General features: G+C 45.6%; 1 protein-coding gene across 1 annotated transcript; it reads right to left on the bottom strand.

The window, feature by feature from the left end:
* Positions 1 to 4,170: 4,170 nt before the first annotated feature.
* LOC127223029 (cytochrome P450 2U1) lies at positions 4,171 to 14,534 on the bottom strand. Its single transcript, XM_051185502.1, has 5 exons — positions 14,081 to 14,534; positions 9,825 to 10,463; positions 7,311 to 7,472; positions 5,311 to 5,478; positions 4,171 to 4,365 (listed from the first exon to the last, which is right to left on the bottom strand). The coding sequence occupies exons 1-5, from the start codon at positions 14,532 to 14,534 to the stop codon at positions 4,187 to 4,189; spliced, it is 1,602 nt and encodes a 533-aa protein (XP_051041459.1). The 3' UTR covers positions 4,171 to 4,186.
* Between the last annotated feature and the right edge of the window lie 11,527 nt (positions 14,535 to 26,061).

The following is a 26,061-nucleotide window of genomic DNA, read 5'->3' as shown; positions in this document are numbered from 1 at the left end:
TGGGAAATGAGTGAGAATTATGATGAACAAATACAGGCTCATTGCAAGCACTGGCATCAAACACCTGGACAGTCCTGAAAGGGATGCGGCATACGGGCAGAGGAATCTGAGTGTTACATCTCACAGGCAACTGGAAGTTGACAGTCTATCACACTGAGTGAAGCTTGAGAAAGACCTCAAAGCCCACCCCCACTGTGACACACTTCCTCCAAGAAGACCACACCCACTGAACAAGGCCACACCTCCTAATGGTCCTAATAGTCCCTATGCGCTTATTGGAGCCAACTCATCCAAACTACCACAGGCGTTCTTGGGAATTCAGTTTAATGGGAATGTGGGATGAGTCTTCTGTGGAGCTGGTCTTCAAGCTCGGAAAAGCTGTCAGAGCTAGCTCATCATCCACTGGCAAAGATGCTTCGGATACTTAAAGCTCCTTTATCTGATCTAGGAAGGACCAGAAAGGGGCATCATTGGAAGTATGGTACAAAAGACCCCAGAGGGGTGGCTATATGTATGTATGTATACACACACACACACACACACACACACACACACACACACATACATATATATATTCTTCAAAGAGAGGGAGATGGGATTGTAGGAGAGGGACAATGTTCTGGAACAAACTTCCTCTTGGCTTGTCTCAGTTAGGATTTCTATTGCTGTGAAGAGACAACATGACCACAGTAACTCTTAAAAAGGAAAAAACCTTTAACTGGGGCTGACTTACAGTTCAGAGGTTCAGTCCATTATCCTCATAGTACAACATGGTGGTGTGTAGGCAGACACGGTGCTGGAGGAGCTCAGAGTCCCACAACATGACCAGTAGGCAGCAGGAAGTGGTCTTGACAGGGTGTGACTTAAGCATAGGAGACCTCAAGGCTGCCCCCACAGTGACACACTTCCTCCAATAAGGCCACACCTCCTTCAACAAGGCCACACCTCCTCCAATAAGGCCACACCTCCTTCAACAAGGCCACACCTCCTCCAACAAGGCCACACCTCCTTCAACAAGGCCACACCTCCTCCAATAAGGCCACACCTCCTTCAACAAGGCCACACCTCCTTCAACAAGGCCACACCTCCTAATAGTGCCGCTCCCTTTGGGGACATCTCCTTTCAAACCACCCGTGGGCTCTACACACAGGGTTTCATTTTTAGTCTCTCCCTCTGACATGAGCTTCACCTTCCTTGGTTAATGGCATTTCAGCAAGAAGGTAGAAGGCAACTGACATCCATTTTTCTGGCTCTAGTCTTCAAATAGACAGGTGTATGTCAGAGAATGTACCAGGCCACACTGTAGATGCTCACACACCATTTATCTTAGTCAACAGACATACCAATCTTGGTGATATCCCTGGCTAACCTCTAGAGGTAGGCACTCAGTGATTTGCCATAACAGGTTTACACAAGACACAACCTTCTCTTACCTGTGCAGGGGTCTGGTGTGAGATATAAGATAACTGGGCTCAGCAGTTGAAAGCACTCGCTGCTCTTACAAGGGACTCAGGTTCAGTTCCCAGCACCCACGTGGCAGCTCACAACTATCTGTAACTCTGGTCACGGGATGACATCTTCTGGCATCTGCTGAGCATACATCAGTGCACAGATGTACATCAGGCAAAACATTCACACACATCAAGTAAATTAGAAAACATGGCTTGTCTGGACATCTCTCTGTACTAGGTCCTCTGAGCGGATATTTTAAAAAGTTACCCTCCTGTCTAAAGGCCAGGCCTGTACTACATTGTGGGTCTCTCTCTCTCTGGAGGTCTGTTTCCTCTTTCTTTTTGAGTAAAATTTGGTAAAAACAACAAAAATTGGCAAGCAACTAAAAACAGGCAAACACAAACCAGACACAATCCCTTTATTAAAATTCAAAGTTCAATAAGAATGCTAAGAACATCATTAAAGATGAGAGTTAGACTTTGTTAGACTCAAAACAACTACCTAAAGTAATCTTCACATTTCAGATGAAGCAAGAAGTGCAAATTCATAAAATATCAGTAGGTTCGGAAAGAACCATCTATGGCAAGCGTGTAAAGGGATTTTCAAAGTGCTACATCTTGAGGCATGGCATTAAACTGCTGCATATACGCGGGATTCTGATGTCAATGCGTAGAAGGCACAGTCTTTTTCAAATACGATGTGAAGTCTGTGGTTGAGAGGTCCAGAAATCCACATGTGAGTCGAGGAGTAAGAAAGGGGCTTGCAAATGTCGAGGTTTAAAATCTCGGATCAGGACGAACTATCCTGCTTAAGGGATGGCATACTCATCCACTGCTTAAGGGATGGCATACTCATCCACAGTGTATACAGCCTCACTCATTCCCTCTACCTTCAGGATGCTGGTATGAAACAATCTCCAGGGTACCTAAGACCAGCCTGTATTTTGTGCATCTTTTTTGAAAGTGCTTATAATTTATGAAAAGAAGAACAGTATGGTGGGTAATATAAAGAACATAGCATCAAAAATTAATCAATTTGTGGTTTTACAATAGTCTACATTTTCCTTTTTAGTTATTAGACTTTTATTCAGCAGCTGTTATTTCTACCTCGGTAAGCACTTGGGAGTCTGCCTGAGTACCTGGGCAAAAAGTCTGTGGGAAGATGCTGGAAGCTTTCATTCTGTATCATGTTTTAGCAGCTAAGGCATCAATTCTAAATTTGTTTAACATAGTTACTTTATTTTTAAAAAGTCTAGTACATTTTCAAACACTGTCTTAAACAGGTAGGACAAATTATACTGTTTTAAAACGATCTTAAAAGTGACAGCAATAAACACATAGGTGGGCTCTCCCCTGAAGCACCTTCCCCAGCTCACTCCCAAGTGGCCTGGGCATCTAACAATAAGGCATGGTGAGGAGGAGGCAGCAGTGTGGAGCCTGGCCCCAAGGAGTCCACGGGGCTGAAGACGGCCACAGGTAACTGAGAACACAGGTACAGGTCCCTGTGGGCCAATACTGAGAAGGCTCAGAAAGTGCTTTCCGGTCACAGGCCAAGTGTCTCGCAGACCCAGCGACAGCATTTTGTAATTGTAGGCCTTGGCACTGCAAAGCCTCAGCGCCCTTAGTGTGAGGATTACATATACACACAAAGAAAGCATCCATATGGGGCCACTCTAAGAAAGGCTCAGTGTCACCACGGCTCCTTCCACAGGACTGTGGAGACCCGAGAAAGGGAAGGGCCAGCCTCGGGCACACTGAGCTCCCACTGCTGACTGGGAAGGATGCTTTGCCACTGCTCACCCTCAGCTCTAGGAGCAGAAGGCCCACAGTACTCCTCCATTATGCTCAATTCTTTCCCACACTCCCATGCGGCCCCTGGAAGGGCCTCTAGAGGCCGCCTGATCAAGAAATGGCTCCTTGTCTTAGAGAAAATCAAGTCAGTCAGACTACGGCTGATGACACAGCCGGAAAAGACGGGTTGGAACCCTTTGATGACAAATCCCGTTTTGACTAATTCCGTTATTAGGTTTCTTGGGATGGCATCCAGAACCCAAGTCACGACAGAGCTGCGCCTCTGCACACAGCTGGGTGGAGGGGACCTGGGCTGTGCACCAGGCTCGATGGGCATGTGGTGGCAGGCAGCAGACACACAGGTAGACAGCCACCTCAGGAGAATGCTTCTCTTTTTCCTCAACATACAGGAAATGGGGACATTTCATCCTAGCTCTATAGAAAGTAAAGAACCCAGACCTAAACACAAAAGATACTCGTAAGACAAGGCCAAAGAAACTGACACATAACCTATGCAAAAAGAAAAAAAAAAAAACTTAAAAAGAAACAATTTCTCTTTCAATATAATGGAGGCCTGCAACCCTTTCTGAGCAAGTGTCCACGCTGAACACACTGCCATGCTGTCAGGGGCCCTGAAATGGCTGAGAGCAGGTCTACTCCTGAGTTACCCAGCATCTGCTGATAGCAGAGGCCACGAGAAATCTCATTACCCCCATTTTACCATGCATCAACAGAGGATGAGAGACAAGGTCTGCTCCCGATGGAATCTGCACAACGAAACCCAGCATCCATGCTTCCTGGTGGGCAGGAGGCATCCATGGTGTGGCAGCCCTTTCTTCCAGGTCTCTTGTCTGTGCTGAGTTGCTGGGCCCATGCTCAACAGCATGGAAGACTGTCCAGGACACATATTTGGCTGTTGTCTCCCCCCCCCCCCAGCGGCATCTTCATCTCTTTGAGACAGTTACATTAAACGGATGTGGGGCTAACGTGAGACCAAATCTTCCAGTCATGATGGGCTTCTCGGAACCCTCAGGCAAAGCGAAGGTGAAGCTCTGCATCAGGCTCACAAACATCAGGAATAATTCCATCTTTGCCAGCTGCTCTCCCATACACACCCGCTTCCCTAAAAGGGAGATCAGGGAAGAAGGGACGATTATGATTGTGTTCTTTTGTAGCAAGTGTCTAACTTGAGTCTGTGGGAAGTTTTAAAGTAAAATCATAACGTGAGCCACAGTCTCCAGGTTATCTGTCCACACAGCCAGTTCTTTACTGTGCTCCTAGTCATGGATCCCGAGCAACAGCCACCCTGCTTATCTCGCCTTCCCAGTCACCTGGAGGACTTGGGAAGAGTCAGGTCAAACTTTCTAGAACATTCCATTCCCACAGAAAGGACTTTGTGTGCCTCAATCCAGGAACCTTAAGAAAGACCCTGAAGGTAGTGAAGCCCCCACACCAGCCTAGTAGGCCTGTGACAGGTAAGGCACTTGCTGACACCCAAGACCGACAACCCAAACTAAATCCCTGGTGCCCACATTATGGGACAGAGCCAACTGTTTCAAGTGTGTCCTCTCGTGTGTCTTGGGGCATCTGTCTCCCTCCCTACCACAAACACATACACAACAAAGTAATTACATAAAATGTAATTTTAAGAAAGTTGTGCTTAACTCCAATAGTTCATTAACCTCCCCTGCTTCTCAGGCCCCATCGAGCCTAAGCAACCAGGGAAGGAAGATTTCTCGTCATAAAGATTAAGTCCAACTCCCTCCTTTCTTCTATCTCTCCTGGGGATGAACAGAGGGGCTCAACCATGCAAGGTAAGCAGAACACTCCGCTACTGAGTCATTGCTATCCACAGCCCCACTTACTTTATTTTATTTTGAAGAAGATAAAAAGTTGGGTCGGCAAGGCAACTCAGTAGGTGAGAACCCTGCTGATCACTATACCTACACTTACATATACACACCTCAAACATACACGTGTACTCACGCATGCATGCACGCATGCTCACATGGGCACGCACACACAACAATGAAGTTAAAAAACAAAGTTAAACCAAGGTTTAACTGACCTATCCCAAAAGGAATAAAAGTTTCTCTTTTCAAAAGTTGTCCCTGGTCATCCAGAAACCGATCAGGACAGAAGTCATCTGGCTTCTCCCAAATGGCGGGGTCCCTGTGTATGGACCACAAGTTGGCAATGACCACGGTGCCCTTAGGAATTGTGTACCCTTGCAGGACTGTAGACAGCAAAAGAGAAAGTCAGTACCACGGTTTCACTATTAGTTTTCTTCAAACATCACTGTTTCAAGAGTGAAATTATTTACCTAATTAACACTGTAACTGGTGGAGACCAAATTCTGAGGTTCTTGAGGGGAGGGGTAAGATCCTATCAACCAGCACTTTCTCTCTCCCCCCAGACCCATTCTGAGATGGGAGTGCTGGGGCTAGGTGTTAGATCGAGTCAGACCCTATGAGTCAAGTCAGGCCATAAAAACTTACAATCAAGAAAACACTAAAACAGAAATAGGACATTCTGGGTAAACTTCCCCCCAAGATTTATATACTTTTAAAAATTATACAGAATGTGTCTTCATTAGGGTTATTATTACTGTAATGAAATAGCATAACCAAAGCAACTTGGGGAGGAAAGGGTTTATTTGTCTTACTCTTTCATTTCCTTTTTGTTTTGTTTTTGTTTCTTGAAACAGGGTTTCTCCACAGCTTCGGAACCTGTCTTGGAACTGGCTTTGTAAACCAGGATGGCCTCAGACTCACAGAGATCCACCTGCCTCCCAAGTGCTGGGATTAAAGGCCATCACTTGGCTATGCTTTCAATTCAATGTCCACCACTGAAGGAAGTCAGGACAGGAACTTAAACAGGGTAGGTCGTGGAGGTAGGAGCTGATGCAGAGGCCGTGCAAGGAGTTGCTTACTGGCTCGCTTCACATGGCTTGCTCAGCCTACTTTCTTATAGAACCCAGGACCACTGGCTGAGGGATGGCTCCACTCACAGTAGACCGGACCTTACCCCATCCATCACTAACTAAGAAAATGCCCTACAGCAGCAGTTCTCGACCTGTGGGTGGAGACCCCTTTGGGGGTTGAACAACCCTTTCACAGGGGTTGCCTCAGACCATCAGAAACGTCAGACATTTACGTTACGACTTTTAACAGTAGCAAAATTAGTTATGACGTAGCAACACATACAATTTTATGGCTGAGGTCGCCACATGAGGAACTGTAATAAAGGGTCACAGCTTTAGGAAGGTGGAGAAGCACTGCCCTATAGGCTTGCCGACAACCCAATCTCAACTGAGGTTCCCTCCTCTCAGATGACATCAGCCGGTGTCAAGGTGACATAAAACTACCCAGCACAGGATGGAACAGCTTACAGGCTTTCCTGTCCACTCAGCAATGTGATGGGGAGGGCACACTAAGAAAAGGGACCTGCAGGGAACTCAGCTCTCACTGGTGGCAGCTGCGGGATGGCCACTACCCCACAGGTGCTGGGCGCTAACTACAGTGGGTCTAATTTGCATTCTGGACTATCTCAAGAAGCCTTACATTCTGTCCTCCCCATCAACCCCTCTCCGACTCTCTGAACCAGTTATCCCCGAGGTCACAATTCTACTGCTTCAGCCTCCCTGGGATTCCAGTTGTGTAGCACACTTCATTATAAAGAGGATGGTGATAGGTTAAAGTTCGTGACCCTAGAGTCAGGCAGGAACAATTTTTAAATAATTACACTTTGGTTGCAGAATTTTAAAAACCAAAGTGGGCTAATCTGGGGAAGACTGGAGGGGCCACTGTCAACTCCAGAATTTCTTCTGCCCCAATAGCTGACTTGGAGGACGACACCATATTTTGCTGGTGTTAAGTGTAGGTGCGCCAGAGGCCAGAGGGCTCCTGGTAACGGCTACTGTGGCTGTACCGATGATGTCCAGTTAAGGGCGGAAACAATCCCAGGACCTTTCAGCCTGGGACACAGAGCTGGTTCTTCAGTGACCACACCCCTCCCCCACACTGTGTGCCCTCAGGGGTGAGCAGGGAAAGCCGGCTCCGGACTTGCCTGTTTTCTCCGAAGTCATATGAGGAATGGCAAGTGGTACTGCCATGGATAGTCTCTGCACCTCCATGATGGTGGCTTCTGTGTATGGCATCTGGGCCTTGTCCTTGAGGGAAGGAACCCGGTCACAACCAATGACCCTTTCAATTTCTTCATGAACCTTTTCTATGCAAAAGGGAAAAAAGAAAAGAAAAGAAAGAAAAGCACGGATAAGCTGGGAGAGCCGAGTCAGCACTGCTATGCAAACTTTACCCACTGAGGGGCCAGTGGCCAACGGTGGCCTCATTCAGGGTTGGGGGAGACTTAAGCGGTTGAGCTGGGGCTCTGCAGAACAGACCGGGCAAGAGAGACAGCATGCAGGTGCGCCTAGCATTCAACTCTCATGTGACTCTCAGCTGCAGCATCATGTGGAAATCCCGAACACCCCAGGAACCCTACCCGTGGGGTTGCTACACTTGAGGACATCCTTCAAAACGCCCCCCCCCAGTGGTGTCACTATGAGGGAGGGCCTTGTGGGAGGATTTAGGTCCAGGGGGTATGCCCTTGAAGAGAATGGTGCAACCCAGGGAATCGTCTTCTGCATCTGCCCAGAGGAAACTGCCCTCCACAATGCACTGCCTTACCACTGGCCCCATGGCAACAGAGCCTGGCCATAGACTGAGTCCTCAGAAACCATGAGCCCAAATACTTGCCCCTCATCAGCTGATTAGCAATCCCGCTTCACTGCAGTATTGAAAAGCTAGCTAGCATAGGTTCGCGTGTGTGCTCCTCACCAACCCAGGTTCTTGAGACTCAAAAACTTTAGGTAATAATGAAGCAATTGTTTCAGGCAACTAAGTTTGGTGATAATCTGTTCCTAGTTAAAATAGGCAGCCACGACGACAGACTACGGCAAGAGTTTGCAACCCCATCCCGTGGTGCCTTGCAGATGGGACACCTTCCATGGGGTCTTGGTCTGTTTTTCTGTTTTCGGTCTCTGTAACGGAAAACTTGAAGCTCAGTGCTTCATAAAGAAGCACTGAGCTCCCAGTTCTGGAAGACCCGGGTCTAAGAACAGCAGCAGCCCCTCTGGTTAAATCAAAGCACAGCACGGTGAGAGGGACAGGTCACATGGCAAATAGGAATCCAGAGGGACTCGGGCCGAGGCTGCTCCTTTTGTAATAACCCAGTCTCATGGGAACTAACGAGGGTCCTGTGAGGACCACGGGAAGCTCTCGGGAGATGTGAGAGAGGGCACAGGAAAGGCATTCTGCCATGCTCTTCTATTTTTTCCTCCATATAGTTGAACTCTTAAAAATCTTGGTCTCCAGAATAAGCTTTCTCAAGCTCCTGTGACTAATTTCTTTGCTTCCGGTATCTCAAGGTCCCCCACATCCTCAACGACACCACCAAGGTCTAAACTTCTAGCAAACGAACCTTCCGGGGGATACCTTCAAATCACATCCCACTGAGCACATAGCAGAAGGAACTGCGCTTGTCCCTACTAAGTTAAAGACATAAACATGGGGGACACATCCTGAGCTAGTCGGTGTGTCCCGTTAGTACAGGTATATGCTATGGGATAACACTTTATTTCATCACAGAGCATTCAGACAAGCGTGGCCCTATAAGGTTATATTGCCTAGCAACACTATGGTTACCTTAGTTTTAAGCGCCCTATAAGGTTATATTGCCTAGCAACACTATGGTTACCTTAGTTTTAAGCGTAGTGATGAAATCACCTAATGTCATATTCTCAGAGCACGAACCCGTTACTAAGCAGCACGGGTTTTAAAATCAGATAACCTTCCCCAGCCTAATTTAAGTCAGAAGGAGATGTGAAGACAGAAGCCAGGTCAGAGCGCTGCGGCTTCGCAGACTCTGAAGACGGAGAAGAGGACCACAAGAAGTCAAACAAGCTGGGAATAGAAAGGACACGGATTTTCCTCTGAGGCCTCCAGAGAGCAGTACAGCCTGGCCAACACCCTCGTCTATAGCCCAGGGAAGCACACGCCACACTTCTGACACAAACTCTTAGAACAAATCCGGGTGTGTTTAAGGTTTGTCGTGACTAGTTACAGCTGAAGTAGAAACCGGTCTACCATGCTCCCCTACTCATTCCGTATTTACCGTCACTGCCTCTTGCTGCCTGTCCCTGGGCTGACGTGGTGGTAGCGGCTACGACTTTCACCGGCTTTGGGGGGGGGGGGCTTGTGTTCTCCATTTTCAGAATAAGACGGAAAGGTTCAGTTGTACACCGTGACTTACTTGGCCCTGTACCATCTCACTTCCTAATGGCCCTTCCCTTTCACAGATTCCACAGGGACCGGGACTGAAGCGGGGGTGAGCAAGCCATGGCGCTAGTCCATCTAGAGGCTTCACCGTTCATATCCGAAGCTCCCTATACAATGCAAGTGTTTATTTTGTTTTCCGGCCTGGGAACATGCGTGCCCGGAGCCAGCAGATCAGAGACAGAGGCTGCTACCTGGTTTGAATAGCCTGCCTTTAGCCTGGGGAAAGAACAAATCTACCAATTACTTTGCACGTCAGGGTTCAGGGACATGTACAGCAGGCACCAAAGCAAAGAGTTGGTGGTGGTGTCAGTGCCGGCAATGAACAGGTCCCCGATGATGTAGAACAGGTAGTCCTCGCTGAAGCTGGAGCCGCTGCTGCTGCTGCTCCTCTCCTCCGCCACGTGCAGAAGGTACATGTCTATGAAGTCCTGAGGGCTGCTGGCGTCCAGAGACTCCTGATGCTCTTTGATGATGTTTTTGAGGAAGCAGGTTATGTCCCTTTCAATCTGCCTCAGCTCCTTGCACGGCCCAAAGGGAAGGTAGTAAAACCAGGAGCATATGTTGATCAGGAAGAGCTGGCTGTGCAAGCAGATTTCTAACCCTCGAGACATGAAGTCCAGCACCTTTTTAAATTCCTTGTTCGTGTAATCGAAGCGTTGGCCGAAGCACAGGGAACAGATAATGTTGGAGACGGCGTTGCTGATGATGGGGAAAGGGCTGAAGGGGGCGTCTCCGTGTTTTTGCATTTCCTCTTTCACATACTGGAACTCCTCGATAATCTTGGGTTCCAGGCTAAGCTTTCCCAGACCGAAGTGACGAAGCGTGGAATGGGAGAACTTCCTCTGTTGTTTCCAGATCGCACCATAGTGTGCAAACACAATTCCTGTGAAGGACGGAGAGGAAGGTGAGAGAAAGGCTTGGGGACAGCAAGCAGGACATGCCATGAGGTATATTCGGTATTTTCAAGGCTCTCAGCCAAAATTCATATGCAGATAAAGGCAACCGGTCAGGCTCGTGTTTCATTACAAAGACATTTGTTCCCAATAAATGCTGAGTCTAAATTGGGATCACTTACTATAAAGCCGTTACTTATTGTAACTTCTAGACGTGAAAAGCAATGAGTTTTGGTACCTAAAAATTATTGTGAGCTTAAATATCTCTGTATGTCACAACAGTAGATTCAGACGTTCTCGTGCTGAGTTCTTTTATACTGTGCCTTTATAAAGTGTCTTTCAAGAGTGGGGCTTCAGCTCAGTAGTACAGGGTGTAACTACCATGTACAAAGAAAGCCCTAGTTTCAATCCCCAGCAATAGGAAAGAGCAGCATTTCAGTATAAACATCTATGCAGATAAATGCATGGTTGAATATGGACCTCCTCCAAATTTTACAGACATCACTATGAGCCATAAAATGCGGGTATCTCCGCATGAATATACATTGTCAAATTACTGTTCTAAGTAGGTTTAGAATGGAGCAGAAGTACATCTACAAGAATATGAATATCATTTGTTTAAGCAGCTGCATCACTTGATACTTGTAATTTTTTAATTTTCCACTAGAGGGCTGAAGTGCATCTCATGTGATTTTCATTTTCACTTGCCTTTCTGTGTGGGTCACTGATGGGTTTCTTATTTCACCATTCACAACTACTGAACTACTGTGTGGCTTTTTTCTTTCTTTTTTTCCTCTTTCTCTCTCTCTTGTTTTTGTTTGTTTGTTTGTTTTGAGACATGTTTTCTCTGTTATTGTTTTGGAATCTGTCCTGTCCTGGAACTCGCTCTGTCGACCAGGCTGGCTTCAAACTCAGAGATCTGCCTGCCTCTGCCTCCCAAGTACTGGGATTAAAGGAGTGTGCCACCAACAACTGGGGAGGGGGCTGGGGGCTATTCTGTTCCTATATATTTTAAACACATAGTTAACCTCTCTCATGTGATTTTTTTTTTTTTTTTTGATAAGCGTAAGTTGGTGGATGTCCTTCTGTATACTGGTTTCTCTTATTGGTTGATGACTAAAACACCGTTTGGCCAATAGAAGCAGGAAGGTAAGTGGGACTAGGTGGCAAGGAGAATTCTGGGAAAGGTAGGCAGACAGAGATACTGAGAGATGCCATTCTCTTCCTTAGTCCACTGACTATCTCTTACTGCATCTGGAGCTCACCACTAGGCTGGTAGCCTGTTGTGGGACATTTGAACACACTGTGTGAACTGACAGTGAACACACTGTCTGACTGATTTAATAAAGAGGCGAAGGGTCAATAGCTAGACAGGAGAGAAAAGGCAGGACTTCTGGAGAGAAATAAGAACTCTGAGGTGCAAGGAATTCACCAGAGAGAAGCAGAAGGAGTTGGATATATAGTATGGAGAGGTAAGGAGTCTCGTGGCAGAACATACATTAATATAAAAGGGTTAATTTAAGTTTTAAGAGCTAGTTGGGAACAAGATTAAGCTAAGGCCAAGCTTTCATAAATAATAAGTCTCCATGTCATTTGAGAACTGGTAGTTCAAAGACCGCCAACAGTAGCCAGAAAGTCAAAGAGATTCTCCTGTCTCAGCATGCGGAACCCAGTTCTGAGCACTGGTTCTGTTTACTGTGGCCTATAGCTATAAAGTCAGGGAGCTGCCACTTGAATTGGATGAGGGGTATAGAGAACATTGGAGGTCTCAGCCAATATACATTTCCTTGTCTTCTTTCACAAGTGGCCAGATTAGTTGGGTGTTCTTGGCCTAAATTTCACCCAGAGTAAACTTCCGAAGACTCATCTTAATCTAGAAACATCTTGCACAGGAGCTGTCATATGTCCATCTTAAATGTCTTGCACAGTGGCTGTCACATGTCTCTGTCTTGAACCCATCTCTAGCCAAGAGGCCAATAAGGAGCAGTGTAACCCAGTGAATTCATTTTCTGTCTCCTGCAGAGGCTGGAGGGGTCTTAGGAACAAAAACTAACTACACTTTATATAGCATCCAAATCCCGCCTGTTTTAGCCTAATACTCTCATTCCGTCTCCTTGGATTACAGGTGCCTCCGATTCCAGAGCCTCTCTAAGGTCCTGCAGGGGGACTTCCCACAGGAAAGTTAGTAATCAGGGTGAGGCAGGAGACGTCCAAGTGTGAAGTCAGGAGCCACCTTCCTGAATGGAAACATATATGCCACCCATCATGAAGCAAAGTGATGGCTTCAGTCTTATACTTCAGTGTCTAAAGACAGAATACAGGACTAGGAGATGGCTGGAGTCAGGATCAACACCTCAGTGTCTGCAGAGGGAGACACACATGGAGTATGGTATGGGAACAGAGTAGAAACCATGGGGCATAATCTTGAAATATCCTCTGCCCCTCCCCCAATATTCTTTTAAACTTAATTTCAGGCAAATCCTTAAGAAATGGATAGACAGTAGCCATGTTCTTTAGAGAGGCTATGAATTCAGTTCAAAGGGCTCCTAGCTTGGCTTTTGGATTTTTGTTTTGTTTTGTTTATTTTATTTTTTTTATTTATTTATTTATTTTTTTTGAGACAAGGTTTCTCCATGTAACTGTCTTGGCTGTCCTGGAACTTGCTTTGTAGACCAGGCTAGCCTTGAGATCTGCCTGCCTCTGCCTCCCAAGTGCTGGGATTAAAGGTATGCACCACCACTGTCCGGCTGGCTTCTAGACTTTCTTATACTTTTACAATTGCAAGTCACTGGGTGGAGGAGCCTTGAAGTCAGTTAGAGATACCCCAAGACCAAGTTCTCAGCACAAAGGAGATTTATTTGCCCCAGGGGAACACAGGGCAGGGAATAAGAGACAAAGACAGACAAGAGACAGAGTAAGAGGGAGAAGGGGGAGGGAACAAGGGAGAGAGAAAAGGGGCAAGAGTGGGGAAGGGATTTGAGGGGGAGTGGTGACCGAGGAGTCTCTGGATAGAGAAGGGGCAGACGCGGCCATAGGCAAATGGCAGTTTATGAAGGTAAAATGAGGGACCCAGTGACAGGATGAGTTGGTTAGTTTTGGTTGTGTATATTACTGAAGCTGGCCGAAGGGGACTTTTGATTGTTGAACTTCAGTCCTTTGATAGTTGGACCTTGGTAGTCAGCGTCAGGAGGAGGATGTGGCCAAATAAGGGGATGGACCTTGGGGGTTAGTTTTAGGGATGTAATCTATTAATTTTTAGGAAGGCAGGGGTAATGGGGAAAAGGGCAAGGCTTGCCAGAACCATGTTTGCCACACTTGAGCTGGCTAGAGTCCCTTCACTGGGTGGAATGAATTTTCATTGACCTTTTCTAACACGGCCAAAGTTAGAAATGCTGGGGTCACAGACCTGTGAGTGCGGAGGCCTCGTGTGGGACAGAAAAGGGATGGCTCGCAGGAGGGTGACCCCCTAACCCTTCTTTCCTTTGAGTCACACACACACACACACACACACACACACACACACACACACACCACGGCGCAGGGCACAGATGGGCAGGACCAGGTGGTCACCTGCCCCCCCAGGGTCGGGCGCCCGCGGCGTGCTCACCCTTCTCCTTGGTCATGATGGAGATGAGTGGCATCCGCGGACGGTCACTGAACACTTCAGCCTGCTGCACTAGCGCCTCGCGCACGCTGTGGAAATCGCTGAGGACCACCACCAGGCGGTGGCCGATGAATAAGCTGAAGATGTTGCCATAGACGCCGGCCAGCTTGGCCAGGCGCACGTGCGTGGCCACGGTGTCCGTGTCCTTCTGGCCGCCCGCGCCCAGCCAGAACTGCAGCCGCAGGAAGCGGGGCACCAGCAAGTGCCCGATGTTTCCCACGAGTGGCCGGGGTGCGGGCCCCGGAGGGATGCCGCATGCGCGCTGCCGCCGCAGCCAGACCCAGCCCAGCAGTACCGTCAGCCCGCAAAGCAGCAGCGCGCCTCCGGTCGCCCGCAAGTGCAGCCCAGCTCCCGGCTGCTCCCCAGCCGTGGGGTACGGATTCTCGGGCAAGGACATGCTCTAGGTGCCGACGTCCAGTTCAGCAGCAGACGCCCGGACGCCTGTCTCCGGCAGCATGGCCCGAAGATCAGGGGAGGGGCAGGGCAAGGGGCGCTCTCTGAATTGGCTGCGCTGCGTGCCCTTCTCCGCATCCTCCAACCAGCTGCTCCTACGTAGGGTAAGGGTGGGGCCGTCCTACCGGACAGCCGATAAAAGGGCTGCGGAAGGAGGCCTAAACTAACAGAGCTTAGCAGTCTTGAGCCATTTGTTGCTGTTTGCTTGTGTTTTTGCTTTGTTTGTTTGCCTTGTCTGTGTAGCACACAAGCAGTAGCAGGCTCTTCCGGAAAGTGAGAACTTTCTATGGGTTTCTGCGCATGTCTTGATTATATCAAAGCACTCACAAGTTGGGAAGGCTGACCTGATTTCTCTTGGTTAGGCTGGTCCTAGAATTGTCAAGGTTGGACTGATTTTTATTTCTATTCTGACGGCCTAGAACTTACTATGTAGATTGTGTTGACTTGTATTCAGAGATCACCTGCCTCTGCCTCCAGAATTTGGGTATTAAAGGCATGTGCTACTATGTTTGGTCATAGTTGAACCAATTTTCAAGCTCTTTATTTTGTGATATTGGGGATCAAATCCTAGGCTTTGCTTGTGCTAGGGAAGTGCTTCGTCTTTGATTCACATCTCGGGTTCCTGTGTTAGAGCAATTCAATTTTGCTCTTTTCCCTCTTCTCCGTCTCCATCCTTCTCCATTCCTCGGTGCGTTATAAAATGACCAACACACGGAGGCTTCATAACGTGTTTTTGTTTGTTTGTTTGTTTGTTTTTTGTTTTTTTTTTCTTTTCTTTTTTCTACAGAGTGGGATAAGCTAAAGTTGAAGCCTAGTGTTTTCATAATATTTTTGACATATTTTTTTAAAGTATACAGATACTTCCTTCTCCCCCCCCCTCAAACTAAAAAAGCCCATTTTACATTTCCTGTAATTCATTATCAGATTGCTTTTTTGGTGACTTTAAAAAATATTTCTTTGTTAAGTTAAAGACATTAAAATCTTAATTATTAGTTTGCTTTCTTGTGACTGGGTTTCACTATGTGATAAACTTGGAGCTCACATTCAGTCTAGCCCCAGTTTGGCCTCCCAAATGCTGGGATCAGAGCAGTGCAACACTATACCCAGAGAGCGTTTTAACTTTTCAACTGCTTGTTGGTAGGTATTGCCTTCAATATGTCATTTCCTTCTCTTTCTACCTTTCTCTCTAAATGCACGACACTTTTATCTTTCTTTATAGATAAGTTCAATTCACAAATTATTTTAAACCGCTTAATCCTTTTTTATGGCAGAGGAATCTACTGGATACACTTGTTTGCCGAAACTTCTGCCACTTCCCTGTTACTAAACACCTGGGCTGCTGAGATTTGGGGAATAAGATACTCAGTCCAATCCTTACACAACTTATACAAATAAGACTGGACTCTGTTACCTTTGAAGTCCTGCCTTCTACAGAGATTTAAGGCATTCAGGGGGATTCCACTCCCCTAGGACCACCACAGTGTATACATGCAATTAATTCTGGAGTATGATTGAAGACAGACCTAATTTAACAACCAACAGCACCCCTCTTGTGTAAGATATAACTGTGCTCATGACATTTCCCAAACATTCCCTTATTTTCATTAATAGCTGCGTACTGCAGGTAGAAAGTGTTTGTGCCGAGTTATAACTGTATGTGCCCCAACTCATAGATTCAAGAACCAGCCCCCAATTTCTCAGACCATGACCCTCGTGTCTAGGGAGGGATTGTATCAGATGTAATTAAGTTACAGTGAGGTTCTGTGTGTGGACCTAAGGTCAAGTGGGTGGCCCCCTAATCCAGTATTACCAGAGACCATGAAGAGACAAGGGCACAGAAGAAAGGCCATGGGAAGACCAAGCATGACTGCAGCATCAGCCTCAGAAGCTAGCCCTGGAAAGACTTTGATCTTGACTTCTGGCTCCAGAACTATGGGGATTAAATTTCTGCTGTCGATCTACCTTCTCTATAGCCTTTGGTGACAGTCTTATAAACTCATATAAAAAGCCATTATTGTTCTTCCTAACACTGGGTACCATTTAAAACCTCAAGTATAACTCATCCAGCTTCAAAGGGACGAATGTCTTTCCCAATTACATGCAAGACATTCTTGCCAGGTAAAGGGACACTTTCTACTTGTTGTGTGACAACACTTTCCCTAGGTAGATGAAACATATAAATCTTCTCACTCCATTTAGGGAACCCATGACAGACCAAAGTATAGATACCACCAGAATAAGTTGTACTGGGGCTACTCAGCAATATGGGTGAGGGGGTCACTTACTGGGGCAGAAATGACTAAAAGATCACCAAGCCACCCCAGCATGGGTGACAGCTCACAAAAGCTGGGAACCTGGAGCACACTGCATAGCTTGGAGACAGCCCAGTAGACCGGAGTGCTCTTTCGAGAGGTCTCAGTTTGTCTAAACCGCTTCCAGGAAACTTGTCTGCTTTCTATTTCTTCCAGGCACCTGATCAGGTCTATGAATCTTCATTACAGCTTGACTCTGCTGGGTCTTAAGGGAACTTTGAGTTTTTATTGACCACTCTGGCAGGGAGGGGCCTAGTGAATCTGGTCAGTTTCAGGGACTTCCTGAAGTTATTTTGCCTTGTTCACCTTCCTGCTTAAGGATCGTCCTGCAGGATAGAATGTTTTAATCTCAGAGGAAACTGTTATACAACACGGCCACATCTTCCCCTCTAAAACAAATCAATAAAGTTACAGGAGCAGTACAGGAAGAGAGCACAGAAGGGTCTTTTGGGTAGGAAAGCAAGAAAAGATGATAACAACATTCAGGAAGATGATTGCTTTCACTGGTGCTCCAAATATAATTTTAAGTCAGTCGCTTGCCTCCCGAAACCCTTCTGGTTTTACATGGGTTTTGGCTGAAGCTGTTGGTAACTGTATATGCAAATTATCTAAGTAAGCTTGCTGTCAAGAGCAGTGTTAAATTACTCAACTTGTAAAACCACAATTGTACAACTGGTTTGAAGGCCTCAGAGAAGTATTTGCTACACATTACACTCTTTCCGGGTCAGTAAGCACGGACAGAGAGGATTCGGGGATTATGGAAGTTTTGTAAAATACCAGTGGGAAGAGAAAGTAGGAACAGTACTATTTAGTCTCACAGTGGCAGCTGACTTTAACTCAACACCTGTTCTGCTTCACATTCCTGTTGTTTGCTTTGCATACACTTCTTAAAATACTAGCTAGGTAAGGATTACATGCTTTTTTTTTTTTTTTTTTTTTTTTTTGGAGTCAGGGTATGTAGCCCTGGCTGTCTTGAAACTAGGTATGTAGATAAGGCTGGCCTTGAACTCACAGAGATCCACCTGCTTCTGTTTCCCAAGAGTTGGGACTAAAGGTGTATGCTACCATGATCAGCTATAAACTTCTGTAGATGCATAACATCCCATGCCTCCATAGGCTGCACTCTGAAGTTGGGATTATAATGTACCTACATCAAATATAAGGATTAAATAAAACAATCAACAAAATGTTTACTGCTTTGTTGCTGCTCATTAAGTTGTTGTTGCCCTTATAATACCTTGAGCCCATTGTGCTGCCTGTTATTGACCATTGGTAACACTGCCAACACTTCCCAAGGTTGGGTGCTAATCACGGCCAAAGTAAAGCAATAAAGGTATGTAGTCTTTATTGCTTTGTATGATGGCTAACAGACCTGCCCATCTTCTATTGGGTACCACTTTTATCCATCCCACAGCCCTTGGTTGAACATATGTACTGTGATTGGTTTTGAGATGATGGAGGCACCCCCCCTGAAAGACCTAAATCTCAGTATAAATGCAAAGTTTCAAAGGTAACAGAGTCCAGTTTAATTTGGACAGAGTTGTGCCAGGATCAGGACAAATATCTTGTTTGAGTTCAAAACCAGATCAAAAACAGATCAGGTGTCCTACATCCAGGGCAGTGGAGACAAGAGAGAACATGTCCCCCTATGCAGTAACTTGAAAGAAATCATGACACACCCTACATCATGGGCAAATTTCAACAAACCTGTCATGCTGAGTAAAGAAGCCCAATCAAAAATAGCATATTGTGCCAGGCAGTGGTGGCACATGCCTTTAGTCCTGGCACTCGGGAAGCAAGGCCAGCCTGGTCTAGAGAGTGAGATCTAGGACAGCCAGGGCTAAACAACACATTGAAACTCTGTCTCAAACACCACCACCATGCATACTTTCATGTATATGAAGTTCTAGAGCTGGCAGAACTAACCTAGGTGACCTGGATCAAAACAAGCAACGGAAAGGCATGGAAAGAAGAACTCCATTCTGGAGTCAGTAGGAAAGACCTTGATTACTTGGCATATGCATTTTACTAAATGTGAATGGAAGCATTTCTGTCAGGACACATAAAAATGGCTCCACTTCATCTTGACTTAAAGTCAGAGAGTTCAAAGTTATCCTTACTCTTCCAAGGTAAAAGTCATAAGACCTGAAGGATGTTTGGTCTAAGGTTTGGAAGTCTTACTTAAATAACCAGAGATTTGGTCCAAGGTGTAGTTACTTTCTATCCTCAAGGTCAGATAATGAAAGGCTTAGTCTAAGGCTTGGTCGCTAAATGCCTATAAGAATAAGAAAGGTCTATTTGTTCTTTGTATCACGATAAAGGCATCTTTTGCCATTTCCCCCTTTTTGGTTGGGGTATATAGAATGTTGAAGGATAAACTTGAAATATTCAATGTTCACTGGATTGCCCTCCTGACTCTATTCTGTGTCTCTATCTTTTTCTTAGTATCTATCTGCCTTTTCCTCAATCCACACTCCTCTCTCAGGTACAAACCAGGCAAGTCAGCTGGATCCGACTGAAGCGCCCCAAAGATGGGTTCCTACGCAGTTCCTACACATTTCATTATAGGAAAATTGTATCTCCATAACATAAGTAAAAAATAAAAAAACATAAAAACCAGTATGGGGAAAAGGCATGATGAGGGAGGTTAAATGACACAGAGGCTTGTTGTCTGAGTTGTATCCACTGAGAAAAGAGTGCCCAGATTGTGGTCCATGATGCATTATTACAGAGATAAAACAGTGATCAGTGGTTTAGTATGTGAGTAAAGAAGGTAGAAAATAAAGTGATTAAAAAGTAAAATTCAGCCAGGTAATGGTGGTGCACACCGTTGATCCAAGCACTTGGGAAGCAGAGGCAGGTGGATCTCTCTGAGTTTGAGGCCAACCTGGTCTACAGAGCTAGTGCCAGGACAGGCAACACAAAGAAATCCTGTCATGAAAAACAGAACAAAAAAAGTAATATTCCCTTAAGAAATACTCTTAGTTAGGCCAGCATTATCGCTACTGATTCACGGAGGCTGGTTTCTATTGTTGGAGTCCCTGTGGCCTTCCATGTTCTCCTTCCTTCCTGTTACAAACCTTCCAAACCCCACTGAGTGCTTTTCACTGGATAACATGAGCGTGTTGAACACAAACACTCCAGGGTTCCTTCAGCTCTACCTGCCCCTTCCCAAGTGGGACTTTGAGTGTTGAATCTGACCCATCAGAACAACACACTTAACTAATAAACCCCAAAGAATAAAGTAAGTTTACAAGGTAAAGACGAAACGCTTGCTCCAATAAAACATGTTACTTCCTTGGTTCAAGTGGTTATACTGTGCCCTGAGCCCAACAAGGAAGCTCACTCTGTCAATAAGGATTAAGGATATTGAAAGAATTTTTAAAGAACTTAAAAATGTTTTTACAGAAAAACTGAAAATGCAGGACACTTTTCTGTCACTATGAACTACCTACATGCCACCATGTTTCCCACCAAGGTGATAATGGACTAAATCTCTGAAATGTAAATATTTTCCTTTATAAGAGCTGCTGTGGCCATAGTTTCTCTTCACAGCAACTAGAACCCTAAGAAAATATGTTAAAAATAAACCATTCAGGCTCAGATTCCAGAAATCTGAATCAGCCTGGCTAACTAAGTTGTGCTGAACTGAGTTTCCTTCTTGCCTCTCCTGGTTCATTTCCCAATTGGCAGTGATGCCTGCAGGGATCCCCATAATTTGACATTTTCCATGTTCTCCTATAAGTCATTTAAAAATAATATATGTGGTTCATGGATCTGCAATCTTTCCCTGTAAATGCCCAAATAGAAAACATTTTAGGCTGTGGGGGCCACATAGTTTGTCAACATTTACATACCTCTGCACATGAGTCAGGAAAGCAGATTTCAACCATAAATAACAAATGACCATAGCTATATTCCAGTAAAATATTATACAAAGAGGCAGAACTAACACCTTGCCTCCAAGCTATTATTTACTGACTCCTGGGTGGATGTATGTATACATACATACATACATACATACATACACACACACACATATATATCCATTCTAGCCAATGTTTGCAAAATTTTGAAATTTATCTGCTTGCTGATAGTATTTTCTGCTGATACTATGATGCATACATACTAGGTAGCTGCTCTACTACTGAACTAGCTATACTTCTGCCTTCACTGTGTCTTTGATTTACATTTTTCTGATGGTTGTTGATGCTGAATATCTTTTCATGTACTTTAAATAGACTGTAGATGTCTATTTAAGTTCTTTCTCCAGCTTTGAATTTGGGTTATTTTTATTGGTGTTGATTTGGGGCACTTGCAATATTCTGAGTATTAATTCTTTTCTTTCTTCTTCTTCTTCCTCCTCCTCCTTCTCCTCCTCCTGCTTCCTAAGAGCTGGGACTAAAGATAAAGATGTACATGGCTGCTGGTCCTGAGTATTAATTCTTTATCAGATGTTACACACATATTTTCTCTCTTTCTGTGTAGAATATTTACTATCCTTTGTATATACAAAAATTAATTTCAATGAAGTTCAACCCTTTTTTTATTGCTTGCTTTTTGTTAGCATACTTGAAAAGTCAGTAACCAATGCAGACCCCTATGCGTCTTCTAAAAATCTTATGATTTTAGCTCTTAAAGTCTTTGATACATTTGTTTGTAGTGGGACTTTCTTGTCAGACTTTCTCTTGGGGACCGCCAGCTCCTAGATGATGACATGGAGACTTAACATTAATTCTGAAAGTTTGGCATTCAGTTTAGGCTTGTTCCTGACTAGCCCTTGTAACTTAATTAACCTGTTTCTGTTAATCTACATTTTTGTCAGACTCCCTCTGTGTCTTGCTTAGGTCTTTCATGCACCTAGATTCATCCTGAGTTCCTCTCTCTGCCCAGAAGTCCTGCGTATTCTTTCCTGCCTAGCTATTGGCCACTCAGCTCTTTATTAAACCAATCGGGTGCTTTAGGCAGGTGAAGCAAATCATAGACACATCTTCATGCAGTGTAAACAAATACGCTGGAGCAATTTTTAGTTAGTTTTTATATTTGGCAGAAGAGTCTTGATAGGAAATGCCATTATGTATATATGTTTATCATGCTGGTTAATGAATAAAGCACTGTTGGCCAATGGGAAAGGAGATAGGAGACAAGGAGGAAAGAGGAAGTAGAAAGGTGAGTCAAGATGGAGAGACTGGGGAGACGAGACACTGGCCCCTTTCCCGGGTAAGAAGACCATGTAACACCATGTGGAAATACATAGAAATGGGGTAATACTTAAGACAGAACTAGCCAATAAGAAACAAGTACCTGGCCAACAGAATTATATCAAATACAGAGTCTTGGTGTGTTACTTGGGGCTGGCATGGCGGCGGGACAAGACCAGGCAGCAGGTGGAAAAACCATACTCCTTACAGAGTCTAACTTCATTAATTTGAATGTGGACATTCAGCCAGTTCCCTGTCTTTCCTGCTGATTGTCGGAAGGTACTGACTGATGGTTTGTGTGTGTGCTTGCTTGTTCTTACTGTGGCACACAGGGAGGTCAGAGGATATCAGCTCTGTGTCACATCTCTCTTCACATAACACGGGTCCTAGAACTCCATCTTAGATCATCGGGCTTAGTAGTAATCCCCGTTACCTGCTGAGCCATCTTGTTGGCCCCCAAAGTAAATCTCACTTGTTTTTGTTGCTTCCTATAAGCTTTCATTATCATCTGTTTAAAGACATTTTCAGTTTCCACACACATTGGTTAAGTGTGTGCCTACATTTACCTTTTTCAGTTTAGGCACTTTTGAGGTGAAACTGGGTGGGGAGGGGGATGGAACCAAGGGCCGTATGCATACTGGCAAGCACATTACATGGACCTAGGCCCCCAGCTGGGGTAGTTGGGTTTTAAGTAGGCTTCTCACTACCTCGTTTAGGAAAGCTGTTGTGGTACAGTATGACCTTTAACACCTATTTCTACCTTTGGGCTTACCATCTTTGATATAATTTGATCTCAAGACAAGCGGAGGATGATCAAAGTCTCTAGTGTTAGTCTCCAAATACATAAGCAGGTTTTTCAGGACAGCTCACTGCTTAGCAGGGAGATACAATCACTCAGCTTCTAGTGTGACACCAGAGAGCTTCAAGTACTAGAGAGCAGGATAAAATGGCCACTCTTCGTCACCAAAGCAACAGGGCTAGGGTGCGACACAGATTATTGAGTGAACAGATCTCATTTTATTAGGGAAAAAAAAATCCACTCTAGGAATTTCTCAATCCTTTTCTAGAAGTTTCTGGAAAGGTATGTGGAAACAATCCATGAATCAGACAGGCATCCAAGAACGTGGGAACAGCAGGTAGAGGGGCCTTTGCAGTTTGAATCTATGGCATTGAGATTGATAACTGCTTTACCTTAGCCTGTGTGAGAGTTCAATCATATGAGTGTTCTCCAGGCCATTTTGCACAATGAGCCAAGTTTCTCCCTTTGAAACCTAGCCAGATGTGACGTTAGCAAGCAAGTGATTACGGTCTTGGAATTATGACAGGGAGGTGGCAAAGGTCAGTCTGTGGAAACAAAACTCCAGGACTATCCGGAACATTTATGAACCTTCTCATCTTTCTCTCCCTCCTCTTCCTCCTCCTCTTCTTCCCCAAACAGGGTTTTCTCTGTAGCTTTGGAGCCTGCCCTGGCCTTGAACTCACAGAGATCCACCTGCCTCTGACTTCCGAGTGCTGGGATTAAAAGCCTTTGCCACCACCGCCTGGCAAACCTTCTTGTCTTATGAAACTTGGTTACCCCCTCTTTATTGACTTGCTTACATCACCATTTTGGGGAATCTGAATAATACATGCCACATTGGAATTAAATGCTCATTTTATAGGTATACAGAGTGGTGTGTTATACATTATTCGTCCCAGGCAGTAATGCAGACTTCTTGTATGTTCTGTGTTTTAATAGAAGAAAATGAAACGCTAGCTGTCATGTTGGTGAGGCACCTAAGACTTCGTTCCATGCCAACAAGTTAGTGTGGACTCCCAGCTCAGAGACAACAGTTTTTATTGTGCATGGGCACTGCAGCAGCCGATGGGTCGGCATGGGTGCTTTGGGCTCCCTGGTGCCCCCAACTTCCATGGTGAAGGACACCGAGGAAGTCAAGATGGATCCCATACCGGTATTGTTTGCAGTTCCACTGAGTAACCCTGAACTTTGGCCTCGAATGCCTGCCATGCCCGGCAAACGTAAAAGGGATGCTGAGGGCCCAAGGTAGGATGCAATCGGATGGAACAAAATCTAGGCCTAACTGTGGTTCTACTAAAATGTTAAAAATGAAGCAATAGTAAAAATCAAGTGACAGCCTCCGTGTGCTGGCCCCCACTGCTAACTAGGGATCTGAACTTTGCCATACATGGCTTAGCAGCTGTATTAGTCCCTTTGCTGCTGCTGTGATAAAATACCCGTGACCAAGGCAACTTAGAGAAGAAAGGGTGTGTTTGGGTTTATAGTTCTGCAGAGGTAAGAGTCTGCCATCAGAGGAAGTCATGGCGACAGGAGCAGGAAGCTGAGGGCTCATCCTGAACCGCAAGTAGGAAGCCTAGAGACTAAACCAGAAATAGTGCATACCTTTATAACTCTCAAAGCCTACTGGTAAGGCCACACCTCTTAATCCTCTCCAAACACCACCAGCCCAGCGGGGGGGGGGGCGCAAGATTATGAGGGTCATCTCATCCAAACCACCGCAGCAGCCATTAGGGGTGAGTCTGGCCATGCATCTTTATGATAGGGATTTATCTATCAGTGGCTCTGGTGTATGGAACCACTGGCAATCAGGCACCTCATGAACAAAGCTCACTTCACTGTTTTTCTATCTCTCCAGAGATAAAAACATCACCTCGAAACAGAATGGCATTACCAGCAGGAGCAAATGAAGGCAACAATCTCTGAAGAGAACACCCCATCGATCTGGAGCCAAACCCATTATTAAAATAGGCATAGAGATAGCCAGGCAGTGGCAGGGCACACCTTTAACACCAGCACTCGAGAGGCAGAGGTTTGTGCATCTTCTAGCCTGGTCTACAGAGTGAGTTCTAGGACAGCCAAGGCTACACAGAGAAACCCTGTCTCAAAAAAAATAATAAAATAAAATAGGCAGAGAGATGATACTGTCCTGTCTCCATATATGAAGGGACTGGGTTGTGCCGTCCAACCAGTGACACTAGCTGAGCCTTTCACCCACGGTTACTGTGTAATCCTGGTTCCAAGACGATTAGGCACAATACTACCCAGACTCTAAAACCAGTAGCTGAAATACAAGTCCCTCACCAAGTGTAGGTGGCAGCCAACTTTCCTACGACCACTATCATTTTCATTTTACTTGCTCAGGAACCTTGCACACAGTTCGGGCAGTGCCTTAGCAGAGGCAGCTTCAGGAGAACTGTGGGTCCAGAGCAGTCCACTTCCACCAGCACTTCTGAAAGCGCTGGAAGACCTTGATGCACTCATGGAAATGCACCCCCAGGAAGCCCACCAAGAGCTTCCTACAAAGGAAGCAAAAGAACCAATCGGCCCATTAGTGGGAGCTCCTGCTTCAGCCAGCCCAACGGACAAAAGTCCACATCAGCTTCTGTCACACATTTCAGATAAGCTGAGGCTGGCACAGCATCTTGCCAGTGTTCCAAACGGGGTGGCCATCACTAGAACCAGCTTTCCAGCCATCCTGGCCGATGTGGCACAACACCTCTGTGGACCTTTGCTCTGTCATCACTCCCAGGCAGCCCCGGGGATAAAGCCTGCACTACACCCAACAACCTCAATCCCCGAACCTACCTGTCCTACCTAGCCCCACCTTGCCCCCATTGGATTGCTTTTACCAACATTGCTCTCATTTTATCAGAGAGTCTAAAACCCGCCTTGGAAATGGCTAGGCAGTCTAGTTGTGGTCGTTACCCTGGAGACCATGGCTGTGACATTTCCTTCAGAACTGGGGGACAGAAAGGACCCTCCTTGTCTTTGGGGACCAGAGAGTTTGTTTCTGTGAATCTTGGTGTGTATGTATAACTAATTTTTTTATACCTTAACTTGATGGGTAGGTAGGGCTAGAGAGCTGTCTCAGCAGCTCAGCAGTTAAGAGCACGGGCTGTTCTTCCAGAGGACCCAGGTTCAGTTCCCAGCATCCAACCC

This window comes from Phodopus roborovskii, unplaced genomic scaffold (assembly GCF_943737965.1).
Source record: "Phodopus roborovskii unplaced genomic scaffold, PHOROB, whole genome shotgun sequence".
Taxonomy (NCBI): Eukaryota; Metazoa; Chordata; class Mammalia; order Rodentia; family Cricetidae; genus Phodopus; species Phodopus roborovskii.
The sequence above is the reverse complement of the archived record's forward strand: the minus strand, read 5'-3'. Positions and strand labels throughout refer to the sequence as shown.

Coding starts and splice junctions, on each gene's coding strand:
- LOC127223029 (XM_051185502.1), bottom strand. CDS start 14,534: ATGTCCTTGCCCGAGAATCCGTACCCCACGGCTGGGGAGCAGCCGGGA. Junction 7,473..9,824: donor CCTGAACCCTGACGTGCAAA/GTAATTGGTAGA, acceptor CCTTTTGCATAG/AAAAGGTTCATGAAGAAATT. Junction 5,479..7,310: donor TATGACTTCGGAGAAAACAG/GCAAGTCCGGAG, acceptor TGCTGTCTACAG/TCCTGCAAGGGTACACAATT.